This window comes from Papilio machaon, chromosome 12, assembly GCF_912999745.1.
Source record: "Papilio machaon chromosome 12, ilPapMach1.1, whole genome shotgun sequence".
Classification (NCBI taxonomy): Eukaryota; Metazoa; Arthropoda; class Insecta; order Lepidoptera; family Papilionidae; genus Papilio; species Papilio machaon.
Window position 1 is genome coordinate 2,274,475 of NC_059997.1, and position 14,883 is coordinate 2,289,357.

Consider the following 14,883-nt stretch of genomic DNA (forward strand, 5'->3'; position numbering starts at 1 on the left):
ATTACAATTATCCATTTGTTAACCGCATATAATATACGGTAGGCGCGGAGGTATTTTCAATTTTGATGTTCAATGACATTGACATCTGATAATTTCAAATTAATGCAAAAGTGTTGCCATAGTTGAGTATGTCGAATACTCCGATAAAGATACTTGGTCCTAGGTCGAATAAATATTTTAACTATCACTAATCGAGGTTCAACTACTTGTAACCTTGCGATTTTAATTTTTAATACTTGGTGGCTATATTCAATAGCTTTGATCACCTAAAGTGTATGTATATATTTAAATAACACTATTACAGACTTTCTCTCCTTTTAGTGCTTAAATATTTAGCTTGTATTAGGTGCTTAACACTTAAATTCAATTTATTTTGAAGTCCTACTACAATTTAATAAAACTAAATAAATGTAATCAACTATCTTAAATATAATATAAAAGCTAAAATATATCATTAAAAGGAGTCCCTTTAGGCAAGGTTCCGAAGATACTGGCAGCATTCCCCCTTTGAATAGCTAAACTAATTCTTTGTCCGAGGTAGCTGCCAGCTCTTCGGTCTCCTGTGATGTCGACTAACCTTTTTGCTACTTCCTTAAAAAGCTTTCTAGCGCTAGGACCCCACGGACCAAGGGTCTCGACACCGAATGGGACAAATTCGTATTCGGTGCCCAGACCCCTGTATTTGCAAGCTTTAGCTTTTTCAGCCGCTTCACAAGCCGCACCAGCTCTGTTGATTGTTCCATGTAGATGGGAAGGGGCCAGTGTGTCTGAACAGGTTGCATCCCATACCAGCACCCGACCCATCTTCCATGGAATCAAACTCATACCGTCCGGCCTCTTGCCATCGTCTCTGGCAATACCAGTCGGTTCAAGAAGACTTGGCACGTTGACGTTGGCAAGAGACCGGCGCACGATATCGTTGAGTGCGGCATGTCTCGAGAAGCGGCCTGCACTTTTTTGACATGACAAATAGCTTAAATATATTATGTAATATTTTGCCCACTCATAGTTGTCTAGTAATTTTAACATTTTTCTGATTAGGCTATACTTGGCTCTGAAGCTCTTTAGCAACAGACAATGTTGATATTTAGCGAAACTATAAAGTAGGGTAGTTCAAGATTTTGCTAACGTGGGAAAGAAAAAGTAATCACTAAAATGTAAGTATATTTATTTATTAACGAGATAATAAAATACATCGTGTAATTCTGCGTCAAACTTACTGAACATTAATCATTTTGAGTAAGTACTTCTGAAGTACAAAAATTAAACATCCAAATTCTAAGTTTTTATCATAAATTGACTAAGCTCCTTATAATAATTTCGATGTAAATCAATTAAAAATATGGCTATATAAAATTACCATGACCACATCTGTGGTTACAACAAATATCATATTTCTATTCAAGTTAAAACTTATTTTTAAACATTAAATGTTGAAAATCAGGAGATACGAAGAGAATATCGGAAGATTCCAATTAATTTAAAGTACCATACAAGTATTTTATAAAAAGCTGTGTGTGAATTTTGCCTAGACAATGGGTATAATAAAAAAGAACATAAGGAAACATAAAAAACGAAAAACTAGAATAAGGTTAACAAAAAAATAATTTATTTAAATAACCTATCTACTTAAAGTATCTAAGTATATATTTAAGTCATTTTCCTTTGTAAATAATATAAATAATTGGAATATAACACATAAATTAAAATTAGATTAAATAAATAACCCTTAATAATAAAAGAGAAACAAGAATAATAACACTGAAGAAGTCGTGCATTTAAGGACTTATTTACTGAACTTTAAAATATACCAAAACTTTTTTTTCTTTTAAAATATTCCTATTAGATAAATAAATGAAATGTCTCGATTTTTTATAATCAACTACATACATTTATATTTTTTATTTGGCTTTGTTTTATGTAAATATAAAAATGTAAGAATGAATTTGTCTTTGTAAGGGTGGATACCCTTATTATTTATGTCAATACAAAAATTAAATACTAATAAGTATAATATTCCGGCAATTTAGCTTCCTCATTTTTTTATTTTGGAATTATCACCAAAATTGAGCTAGAGCAATTATTTATTGAACTTTTTTACGGTTGACAGATGTAACTGACACATTTACTATGTTCTTGTCAGTTTCGTTTGCGAGTGGACTAATTTTTATTTGACCCTGGACAATGTTCATCATTGATGTATACGGACTGTCGGGAGAATTCTTCAAATTTGTTTCTTCTTTGTTTTGATTAGGGTCCGTGCGAGTGGTGACAGTTTCGTAAACAGTATTCTTCATGGAAACGTACGGCTGGGTTATGGATGAATTCTGTTTAGAACCCGGACTGAAACCATTTTGGGTTATAACCGGATTATTTGGTCTCGATGTTGCTCCGGATATATCATTTTCTAAAGGCGAGTCATTGGTAACGTTTGATGCACTGTCTAAAGAGCTATTTCTGGTTACGCGTAGACTGTTGGATCTAGACGAGTTGCCCATAGAATGAAGGGTTGAAGTACTTCCTCTTTGATTTTCTAGCTCTTTGGTAAATACTTCTTCAGTTCTTTGAAATCTTTGAACGTGTGAGGACAAGGGGGTTACGGTTTGATGAATCGATGATCCGGCTAAAGATCTACTCGGGGAGACGTTACTTGCTCTTTCTATAGACACGTGTTTGGCGTCAGGTCTGTTTGAAGTACTCTTCTGTTGTGAATGAACGTCTAAGGAGCCGTAAGCACTGTCTTTGGTAGAGCTATGCATTGAGGCGTCTTCTTTTACCCCATACCTTCTGGCTACATTACTTGGCGCCACAGGTTCAATGTTTTGTACGTCATACGACAGTGGATTTTTTTCAGTATGTTTGACACCTTCGATAACTTCACCAGTTCTTGGATTGATATGCTTTTCGGTGTCAAAACGGAGAGTTACCCTGTGGCTTTCATCTATTGGATGTGGTCTTGACCTGTCTTCGAGCTCTCCGTCGCTTTCTTCCATAATACTAGGGTCGTAGTTGCTTTCTTCCTGTAAAACAAGTGTAATATAGTAATTTCATATAAGAATTAAAAAGTTTATGATAAAATTACAAAGCCAATAAACAATTTATTTATTACCTCTTCGTCTGCTTCTTCGATTACGCTATTTTGTATCCATTCACGTATTCTCTGTTTCTTGGCTTGTCTGTCAACAATGACTTCGACGCCACTGTCCCTGAAGTGCCTTAAAAGAATATTCTTTTCATTTGGATCACTGTGGAAACTGTACATTGATGGACATAGTTCGTCGATATCACCGCCAGCTGAAATTAAAATAAAAATAGATTTTAGATAGATTCCAACTTCTTTACTAAAATCTTTTTAAAATAATAGACAGTTGATCAATAATTTAAAATGTTGAGAATATGGTGAACTTACCCACTCTGTCCGTGTATCCTTTAGCCATCCATCGGTCATCCAAATACCTCGATAGTTCCGCGAAGTTTGTAGCTCTTTTCTCTTCTTTTGGTTCAATAAACTTTTTGAACATTTTTTGAGCTCTTGATGAAACCATTTTCCATAGCTTCGGCTGCTTCTTAAGAGGGTTTGCACTGCTGTACCAATTCAAATAACTGTAAAAAGATTTTTAAGTTTATCATTGTTATTTAATTTTTATTTTGTACTATCTGGTGAATTAAATATAAATAGAAAAAGAAAAAAAAATCTTGTAAAATATGTATCACGTCGACGCTAATCACATCGAGACTCATAGACTCGTCAATAGAATAAAGAACAGATGCTGTTTTGTTTTCTTTATAGGTGTAAATATTTTCGCTAACCTTACATATCTAGGGTCGTCGAATGCTGCTTTCTGCCAAGGCAAGCATCCTGTGAGACAAATAAAGATAACTATACCGAACTGCCAAATATCATGACTAATTAGTGCTCTGAAACAAACAAGAAAAGTTTACAATCAACAATGAATTACATCACCCAGTATTTACATTATATCTTAAAATATTTTCCGACGTTTGACGCAACATGTATGCATTGCACTGTTTATTTAGATAAAGCATTCAACCCATTGAAGCGAGTAGAACAATAGGCAATAGATGCTAATAAAATGTTTACTTATAAGATAAATTATTTATTACTTGTAGCTACTATCCATTGACAGTTTTAATACTTCGGGCGGTGAATACGGTAGCCATTCATTTCTTCTTCTTACAACAGCTTGAACTTTTCTTGTTTCACCGAAGTCACATAGCTTTATACGTGAAAAATCCGATTTGAATATTAGAATATTATCTAGTTTCACATCTCTGTGTACAAGGTCTCTTTGGTGTAGATGTTCAAGTGCAGCTGCTAATTGTTTTGCTACTCTTTTTGTGTGAATTTCTCCGATTCCGGTATCAAGCATATTAGATGTTAAGTCCCCTGAAATGATTTTATCATATTATTCGATATTAACAACAACGTTGAAACTTTACACTTAAATTATCTTTACTGGCTCTGTGAAAACAGTTTGCCACAGTATTTTTTTAACCATTGTTAAAGAAATAAAAAAGTGGGAAATAAAATACGATGAGAATGAGGTCGGACATTGCAAACGGGCTAGATCTAATGTTCATTCAAATAGGTGTTTTGGACACGAGCCAACACGTAAAGATTGCGAGAAACAGTTTAGTTTTGAATTTGTCTCGTTCGAGCCGATGGTGCTTACATTGTAATGTAATGCTTCAGCCAAATTATGTTTTGAATAGCGAACAAATCGTTTCAAAGTGCCGGCTAAATCTTACCTAGAGGTGCGTATTCTTGACAGAATACGTAAAAGCCGGCGGTCTCGAACGCGACGTCGAATGTTGTAACAATGTTTTTGTGTGCGCTCAAATGTAGTCCATAATGGAATTCCCTATAGAAATCTCTGATAGATACGTAAGGTTTTGGTAAAGCTTTCAGAACTATCTCAGTATCAGAAGCTCTATGTTCCACTAGAAGTATTTTCCCAAACCATCCTTCGCCGACTATTTGAAGTATGTCAAATTCTTCGACCAAACATACCTAAAACAGAACTTAATTTTACTGTAATACTTTTTGTTTATGACCCAAACAAGTCTATAACACTTACTTTTTCCAGTTCGAATTCTCTTATTTTGTGTATTGAGCCTGTTAAGGCGCGTCTTGTGCCGTTATTCATCTTTGTATCCAGAATCTGGATTCTAGATCATTGGTAACTCTAAAAGAAAAAGAATGTAATTTGTGAAACAAAGTAACTAGCATTCTAAAAATGTTGAATCCAGCATAAATATAGTAATTAATTTAGAAAAATTCGATGTTCGCAATCACATGAAAATCGAAACTTCAATTGAGTATGATTCAACATAAAATGGTTAATCAACTGTCAAAATCAAAGAAAACGATATGTGATAGAACCTTGATTGTAAAGATTTTTTGTTCTTTGTTAATGTTTATCATTTTTTTAACTTAAATACTAGCCGCGTGAAAGACTCCCTGTCCTCATTTCAATTCAAATCCTAGTGAATGATATTGGCCTTTTGCCAGGGCTGATGTCTACTCCAGATCCAGACTACAGCTCTGACGTCATATGGTGACGTCACTTATCGATAATAATGGCTTATGTTCCATTTGCTTTGGTTGAATCAGAGTAATTAATTTACTAACTTTAGGTTTACCTTCGTAAACAATCATAAATTTTGTCATAAGTATTTAATCTCATTGAAAACATTTTTTTATCTAGCCAATAACTATGTTATTTTTCTATAATGATAAGCGAAAAGTTAGAGTTTAGTTAGTTAGTTCAGAACTTATCCAATACTATAATTTAATTTCATTTTCTAACGTTAATAAAGATACTCATGCACCCTAAACCGATGTGCGAGAGAGCCGTGCTAAAACCGCGCCGAATCAAAGACCGTAATCTTCGCCTACCCCACTGGGTTATGGGTGCGAGTTGTTTTGTTGTTATGAAGACTTTATTCCTTGTCATTGTTAAGCTATTTAAGTTAACAATTTACACTAATTCTAAAAGCAAAGTGAACATTGAATATAAAGTTTTATAATATTGGAAGCAATAATCAAATAAATTAAACAGGACGTGCCAAATGGGATTCTTTCCCAACGAAAGACGATAAGTCCGGAAGTTCATCATGTATAAATAGTAGCTTTATATCTAATGTAAAAGTGAATTATGATTTCCTCTTTGAATCTTACCACGAATAAATATAACTAGTTCCATTATGTCATAGAAAATAATAAAACTATCCATTTTACTGTAATGCTGATAAAGTTAAGGTTTAAGTTAGTTTAGTTAAGTAAAAAGTAACGATCAAAATAGATATCTATCTAAGTAATAATGCCTGTAATGATCCATAATACGTATGTATAATATTTATGATGCTGATATTAAAAGCTAAAGATGTGATGCGTTTTGAAACATCTAAAAAATAATGACATAATTTTAATGAAATACATCATTAAATATTCAAGGATGTCTCGGAGATGTGACATCGGAATGTGCACCTGCACCATAGATAATTTAATTGCGCTACATTTCAATTTATATCTAAATGCAGACTGTAGCTTAAATAGATATTAAAAATTGTTGCTGGCAATCCGTAACTTCATATTTCAGACAAAAATATGTATAGCCTATAAGAGACAAGGAGAACTTTAAGAAGGGTATGTCGGTAGACCTAAGAGATGAATGGATAGATTGCGTGAAAGGTGATATGATTAAGAAGGTTGTGAAGACTGCAATGACGAATAATGAATCTATCTGAAAGACGATAACCTGGTGCACACACATAAAGGTGAAGAGCTAATACACATGGTGCGTTATTTTTATGCACTGGTAAGCGATGTAACAAATCAAGTTAGACTCAATTCAATTAAGCATCTTATTTATAGTGTTAAGATCGAAAAGCTGGCTACTATTACGAGACTTTTTAAGATATTTAATTATTTAAAGATAAGTTAAAGTATTGTATTTTGTGTCCTGAAGTTTAATGAATGCTTTGAGTTATTCTTAGCTTAGTAAAGGACACTTCATCTAAGTCCAAGTTGATACGAAACCAAAACCATTGTTATTACAACTAAGTTAGGACAAATATAGTCACATATTTAACGTATGGTAATAATAAAACTCTTTTATCTTTCTGCCAAATCCGTCAAGTTGAAATCTGTCAATCTGCCAATATTGTTTTTAGCGTAGAAGTTCAAAGTGTAGAGGTAAGAGTATAGTTTGAAATTACTCGAGATTGATTCTTATCATATTCCTCTGTAAAGTAACGTTTTCTGTCTACCTCAATTTATGTTACTAATATGATAAATGCGAATGTTTGGATGAATGGATGGATGGATGTTTGTTTGAAGGTATTTCCGGAACGGCTCAACAGATTTTGATGAAATTTGGCATAGATGTAGAACATAGTCTGTAAGAACACATTGGCTACTAATAAAGTTTGTTTTTAATTCCGCGCGGACGGAGTTGCGGGCGACAGCTAGTTTAAGATATAATCACTTCAAGACTAAGATCGGTATATTATTTTTAATAACCCGTAAAGTTACTAATGCGAAACGAATGTTTAACGAAACTTTACGCGTAAAAAAAAGTTTTCAATTACTAGCACAACCATCGAGTTAAAAAATAAACACAAATTTGAAGGAAATTGTTCGCACCTACGCAATCATTGTTAAACTAATATTGCCGTTTATGAGAACATATTCGAAAATATTACATAAAATAGTCACTGCAATTTTTTAATTAGTAAATAATAATAAAGCCCTATAGTAAATAAGTTCTTATTGTAAGTGGAGATCCGTAATTTTTCCATTAGCCCGCCCCTGAACCTCTTTGTTATGCCTTTCATTTTTTTTCTTTCTCAATCGCTTACTTTTATTTTTAATTTCCTTATCTTCCTTAACGTGCCAGTAATATTAAGCTATTATTTAACTACACATGACAATACGTAATCTGTGTTTGGTAGTCCCGTTATCTATCGCTGGTGAAGTTCTTTTAAATTTGAACTTTTCAAATAATACAATAAGAATTCATGTGGATTGTGGCAGGCTATTAAACCAAATTGGATCTCTTTCGATCTATAATTGTTATCTAAATATGTAACTACTATTAGGAAACTTAGGTCTAATTTTTAAATATACTGATGTCTGTGAACATGGAAAAGGAGTTCAAGTGATATAAATTATCATTTATCCTGTCCACCCTATTTAGGTACCAGGATGGTACTACTGTACTTCATAATAACGAAAACGAACATTCAGCATTAAGGTAAAATAAATCTATTACAGTAAATCGCAAATCAATTACAAAACATTATTACTTAGTTGCAATTAATTTAAGAAATCAAATTAAATTACAGAAAGCTTGATACATTTCATATAATGATTCTGATGGTTGTATGATGTGAAAGCAGATCGTAAATTACCGACTATTTTAAAACAATCATTCCTCGATTGTTCGCAAATCGTGAAGGGATAACCACCCTTAAAACATATACGTAAGGTTCACAATTAGTTTGGATATGTTCCAATCACATTGTATCTGGTTGTCATATTTTTTACACTTTATTATTATTATCACTTTAGAGGTTATATCACTGGTGACAATTGTAGCATTGGATTGATGTTAAATCAATTAATAAATCACAGCAAAGATTTAATAAGCGCGCCGGGAGTCAGGAGCGGCGGTGGCGAGTCTACTGGCATCGCAGCGACACCCGGGAAGCTATTTCTGTGCTGCACTACACTACACAAAAATTAATTTATAAAGGAAATGTTACGATCAACGACCCGATAATAACTATCTATTCTTTAAGTACCTATTATATGATCTTAAACGTCTGGTAAACGATACATTTTTGGTTGAATTTGATGAAGATTATCATCACACATTTCAACTATGAACAAAAGCGTTACAAAAAGCCGGAGTGGTGAGTCACAATCACTTTCTGACTCTACCCAGAATTTAAATACCTAAGCAAAACTACTTTAAATAAATAAGTACAACAAAAAGTTAGGTGTGACAGATAAGTGCGAAGGTAATAAGTATACATCAGTAAAGTTGTAAGTAAAACGTATATATTATGGTAGCTTACGTTTTGATCTATTAATGTCTGAAATAAATTTTTAGGTATCCTTTTTAAAATACTGTTTATTTCATGGAAACTGCAAAGTTGCACATAGGATAGTGTTAATAATAATTTTACATTATTATTATTATGCTTGATTCTGAACTATGTTGGTGGTCAAGACTGCCTTTTACCCTGCATATGTAGGTTCAAATACGTGTAAGCTGTTATTAGGCACGTTTAATGACCTGGGCGCTTACATATTTGCTATTTTATTTAAGCTATTTTTACGTTCGTAGTTCCGAGAAGTGTTTAGTATAGTTTGGTTGCGATGGTAAATCATGAACGTGTTTATTTATGCCTTCACGCTTAAACGCCTAATGGATGTTTGCAATGCATTATTTTAGTATCCAATATTCAATAATACTTGAAATCTGTTTTGTATTAAAATAAAGCGAGTTTTAATAGATTTTGGAAGAAATTGTTAAGGATAATAATATATTTTTGTAAAGGCAAGTCACGGTTGTTGACAAAAATTTTCAAACTAAAGAAAATTTTCAGTACAATATAGAGGACAACTGGTGTTCGAAAACATTTCCACAGTAAAAGATTTATTTAGGGGTACTTTTACCACTCCTAATTACGATATAACAATTAAAAACTTACAAAAGTAATACCGAGAAACTTCTCCATTGTGTCCATGATATTTATAGAAGAAGCTAACGAAAATTGAGTAGCCAATATGTTTGTTTTAATTCTCTTTTTTTATATCATAGGGTGGCAAACGAGCAACCCAGTACCTGAATACGCCGAAATGGCGAAGCGATCGCTTTCCATAGACATCCACAATTGTAGATGCGTTACCCTCCTTTAATCGACGGAGGAGGAGATGCCCAGAAAGAGAATAAATTCCTTTCCTATGCCCCCTCCTCCAGCAAATCCCCTATAAGAAAAATGTGGGAAAGAAGATAGGGCTATAATTGGGTCGCGGTTAAATGGGGAATTACTTCCACTTGACGCCTGTTTTATGTGTGGTCGTGGTATTGCACCGGACTAGGCGGCCCATACGTGCAACCAATGTTGTTGTTTCTATTGTTTCCTAAAGCTTTTTTTAAATTATTGATCTTTATACTATTTTTTATTGTCTTTTGTTTTGTTATTTGATTGTAGTATGTTTAATTTCAATTGTATATTTTGTGGTCTATGAGGCGGGGGCCTGGTGATCCATCACACAGGGTATCACCCTAGTTTGGACACCAGTCCCTTACCAATAGGGAAAACAACAAAGTTATTTAATTTTAATACTATATTTCAGAATCTTTTAATTAAATTCCCAAAAAAACTATCACAATGACCAATTTTAAATTACAGACCGACAAGGCTATCTGAACCGGTGGGTATATTTCAGAATCTTTTACTTAAATTCCCAAAAAAACTATCACAATGACCAATTTTAAATTACAGACCGACAAGGCTATCTGAACCGGTGGGTATATTTCAGAATCTTTTACTTAAATTCCCAAAAAAACTATCACAATGACCAATTTTAAATTACAGACCGACAAGGCTATCTGAACCGGTGGGTATATTTCAGAATCTTTTACTTAAATTCCCAAAAAAACTATCACAATCACCAATTTTAAATTACAGACCGACAAGGCTATCTGAACCGGTGGGTATAAGTAAATTATGACAGTTCACTAGCGCCACCTGACAACGTCAAAAAATGTTACAAGATCTAAATTCCTCCTTCGTCTTTGTACTGTAGTTGCCATGTCATTTTTTATTTTGTTATTCTCACCGGTTCAGATCGTTGTTAAAGTTTGACTATAATTGTGATTTATGACTAACGAGGAAGATAGATAATATTTATGGGATTTTTAGGTTCGGTTTCTTGAGTCTTGTGAAGCAGTTCGGTTAATTCTACAAATTCTCATCTGAAACTACTCGTTTGCCCCCTGCTTATATAAAAAACTAAAATAGTATAAGTTTATATAGAGAATCTTCAATTAAAAATGTATATGAGTTGCTGATAAGAAAAACTGTTTATTTAGTACAATACTAGCTTTTACCCGCGACTCCGTCCGCGCGGAATGAAAAATAGAAAACGGGGTAAAAATTATCCTATGTCCGTTTCCTGGTTCTAAGCTACCTGCCCACCAATTTTCAGTCAAATCGATTCAGCCGTTCTTGAGTTATAAATAGTGTAACTAACACGACTTTCTTTTATTTATATAGATTTACATTTCCATTATAAAATTAAGGTTAAATATATAAATACCTGATTACAAAAACAAACAACATAAAACGTTTTTACTTTAACTGAAAATCAAATAATAAAATTAACAGTATTTAATACAATGTTTTTATAATTTAAATCTGACATTCTGACAAGGAAAAAAATATCGACTGGAAAAATATCGAAGCAAAGAGGTCCTCTTTTCTTTACATGTTTTTAATTAAGCATTGGAGTACAACATTTTTCTCCCAAAAATTGTTTCATTTATCATCTTTCAAGTTATTTTTAATCTACGTAACATATGATTTGCGACAATGACAGTTGTCAAATAATTGAGTTGTCAGTTGATGACATTGACTGCGACAGTGAAAATAAATGTAACTTGTTTTGTTGATCCCAGTTTTGTTTTGTGTTTTAATTTATTATTTCCTTTCTTTTATGTAAGGTAACGGTGATATCAGCAGTTAAAAAGAAGACTTTAAAATTGGTTAGTAGTTAAGTTTTTTGATTTTAGGGCATTTCAAATATAAAAGATCAAAAATTGTCTCACCGCTGGCAGTATTATATACATTATATTACATTTTATACATTATGTAAAGTTTCAAAAGAAAAAAAACCAATGACGATTGTGATCAAATAAAGTATTCATATTTTACGGATTTTATTTTCAAAGTTTCGATTTACTTCTACATCTACATTTGACCAACGTGACTATTATCTTAACTAGCTGTTGCCAGCGACTTCATCCGGGCGGCATTAAAAAATCTAGTTATAAATACCCCCTATAGCATTCCGAGATAGTATAGCTTCCTAACAGCGAAGTAATTTTTAAATTTGGATCAGTAGTTTTGGAGCCTATTCAGTAGAAACAAACAAACAATCTAACCTTTTTTCTTTACAATATTAGTATTAGATTATTTATAGTTAAATTGGTAAATATTTTAAATGACATAAAACCCAAATAACCATTGTTGAACCAACCAGAATAACAATAATGCAAAACAAAACAACTGCTGTTTATTTTAAAGTTTCTTCGGTTTCAAATATTTCATTCCAATTTAATTTTCTTATGTGAGAATTAGTCACATCTATTCTCAGAGTACATCTTCAAGACAGATTGTGGATAATACTAATATACACATATTGTTTAAGGTAGAATTAAAATTACCATAAAAATAATTATGAAATTCAGATGAATTGAGAATCTTCTCCTTTTTTTGTCTGCTGTCTTTGGGATTGAAATATTTATGAGTACTAATTGTTTGTATGGAAACGTTAAAACCATCAAAGTGAATAAACTTTTTCCTTTTCTATCCTATCTTGTTCTGAACTATGCAAGTGATAAAATGTTTTGGGTCAAGGGATAATTTTTTTGTTGCCATTATTTTGTAATAAACATTCAAAATCTATATATAGGTATATAAAAGAAAGTCGTGTTAGTAACATTATTTATAACTCAAGATCGGTCAAACTGATTTAGCTGAAAATTGATGGGCAGGTAGCTTAGAACCAGGAATAGGACATAGGATAATTTTTACCCCGTTTTCTATTTTTTATTCCGCACGGACGGAGTCGCGGGTAAAAGCTAGTCTTATATATATAAAAGAAAGTCGTGTTAGTTACACTATTTATAACTCAAGATCGGTCGAATTGATTTAGCTGAAAATTGATGGGGAGGTAGCTTAGAACTCGGAGACGGACATAGGAACTTTTTTATCTTGTGTGCATTTTTTTATTCCGCGCGGACGAAGTCGCGGGTAAAAGCTAGTTTATTATAATTGCAGATTTTTTTTAAAGTGAATGGATTTTGGAGATGCAATTAAATTCCCCTTTTTGCAAACTTTCTTAATAATTAATCACTGCTTTATATAAATTGATTAATTTGTTCAGGAGTCATTTCATGCTTAACTAATTTGCTTAACATTTAAACAATGGGAACACATAATTGTTTTATTTATTCTATAATCAGTAATAATTAATTTTTATTTGGTTAAAAAAAGTTAGAAAATTATTTATCTGTATTGGTATTTATCTGTCAACCTGAATTCTATATTATGAGTCTCTTAAGAGAGGAGGTAGTCAATGTACAGTATGATCATTAATTTGTGCAATATTCAGCCTGTGAATTTTTCGACTTGGTGTGTACTTGCTTTTCCTAGCCTCAGACATTTTAGTCTTGTTTTATCTTGCCTCTATACAAACTTGGTAAGTTAGTCACTCCTCAAGCTTGCATTTTCCCTTTATCTGTTCCCTTAGACCAGTAAAACGAAGAATGCAATTTTAAATCGATATCGTTCCGCAAGAAGCTATTTAATGCACCTGGCTGGATTTCTGGCTACGATGGGACGATAAACGCCCGCTTGATAGCGTCCGATTTTATGGTCGTTTAAAGTTTAGCTTTTAGTGTTAATAGTAAATTGCATTGGCAACTACTGACGTCGCGTCGCCACGACAGCGCTCCTTGCGAAACTTACAGGCTCGTTTGTCCACTTTCATCTCGACCATAGATGTAATTAATTTATTAATAATAATACCAGCTCTAAGTTACATATGTAACTACTGCTTTCGGCGGGTTTCCTGGCGAAATAAGAAATTTGATGACAATTTTGAAAACCCATGGAAAAAATATGCTTATTTTTTATTCTATCGCCGTAGATACGTTGTAGGTGCTACTCGTAGATTTTCGATGATTTTAATCATCACGATGTCAAGGTGGGTCTCTTTCAGCAGGTCAGCAATGGAGGAAAGGATACTTTGTCACACACACTTAATTATTATTAGTCTCATGTTCGATCGAAGAGTTTCAAGGTTGACAGCTATTTATTAATATCAATTTAAATCTTTAAACAATGAGTTAATTATAGTTAATTATAGAAGTAAACATGTGTATACTATATTTCATTAGAATAAATCTTGAACAAGTCTCGCGTGGCCTTATTTTTGTTATAATAATTTCCACCATGTTTAACTAGATCTAAACTTAATTCCTAGAAATAATTACGCGGACATAATCGTCGGTGACGACAAATCGCCTTATAGACTGAGCATACGTACAATTATGAAAACACAAAATATGTCATTACATTTGTATTACAATTGTGTTTCACATTCATTTGCATACCTAAGACAATTATGGTATAATTTCTTATTCATGTAGGTACAATCGATAGAAAAAGTGTTCAAGTATTTAAAGATGTAATGTGTCTACTATCGTGGAACAAAGGGTAAAAATGTGTAAAATTAGTATAAAATTAACTGTCCTAAGACTTGTATTAAATATAGATTTTTAAAGTTTAATGAGAAATAGCTGTTTTAATAGCATTACAATTTTTAGTAAGGAGATGAGTTCTATTTTCACTAAAAGTTCATTATGGTTTTTAACTCTGTGTCAACCTGCCGTTAAGTGGTTACTTAGGGCGTTTCCTTAGTGTAGATTGGGACTAAAAATACATTAAGAGACTTCTAAGTTATAATTAAACATATGACAGTGTGTGTTGTATCATTGTTACTTGTTGTTGCGATTGTACATGTGTAATTGTTCCTAATTATGAGCTTCAATAACTGTA

At 32.7% G+C, this 14,883-nt stretch overlaps 2 protein-coding genes across 4 annotated transcripts in view; one reads left to right on the forward strand and one right to left on the reverse strand.

Annotated features, from left to right (window-relative positions):
- Positions 1-1,912: 1,912 nt before the first annotated feature.
- On the reverse strand, positions 1,913-8,848 carry LOC106713844 (serine/threonine-protein kinase meng-po). 3 transcript variants are annotated; one of them, XM_045680160.1, is made up of 8 exons: positions 8,830-8,848; positions 5,100-5,207; positions 4,771-5,032; positions 4,126-4,408; positions 3,811-3,918; positions 3,410-3,603; positions 3,110-3,294; positions 1,913-3,020 (listed from the first exon to the last, which is right to left on the reverse strand). In XM_045680160.1, the coding sequence occupies exons 2-8, from the start codon at positions 5,166-5,168 to the stop codon at positions 2,085-2,087; spliced, it is 2,037 nt and encodes a 678-aa protein (XP_045536116.1). In that variant the 5' UTR covers positions 5,169-5,207; positions 8,830-8,848; the 3' UTR covers positions 1,913-2,084. The 3 variants fall into 3 exon arrangements, with proteins under 3 accessions (XP_045536116.1, XP_014362218.2, XP_014362217.2); XM_014506732.2 differs by lacking the exon at positions 8,830-8,848 and adding an exon at positions 8,441-8,761; XM_014506731.2 differs by lacking the exon at positions 8,830-8,848 and adding an exon at positions 8,437-8,761.
- Positions 8,849-11,693: 2,845 nt separating this feature from the next.
- LOC106713840 (protein N-terminal asparagine amidohydrolase) overlaps positions 11,694-14,883 on the forward strand; it is a 60,660-nt gene continuing 57,470 nt past the window's right edge. Inside the window, exon 1 of the mRNA XM_045680156.1 lies at positions 11,694-11,804. The gene's annotated coding sequence lies outside the window, so the exon portion shown is untranslated. The remainder of the gene's footprint in view (positions 11,805-14,883) is intronic.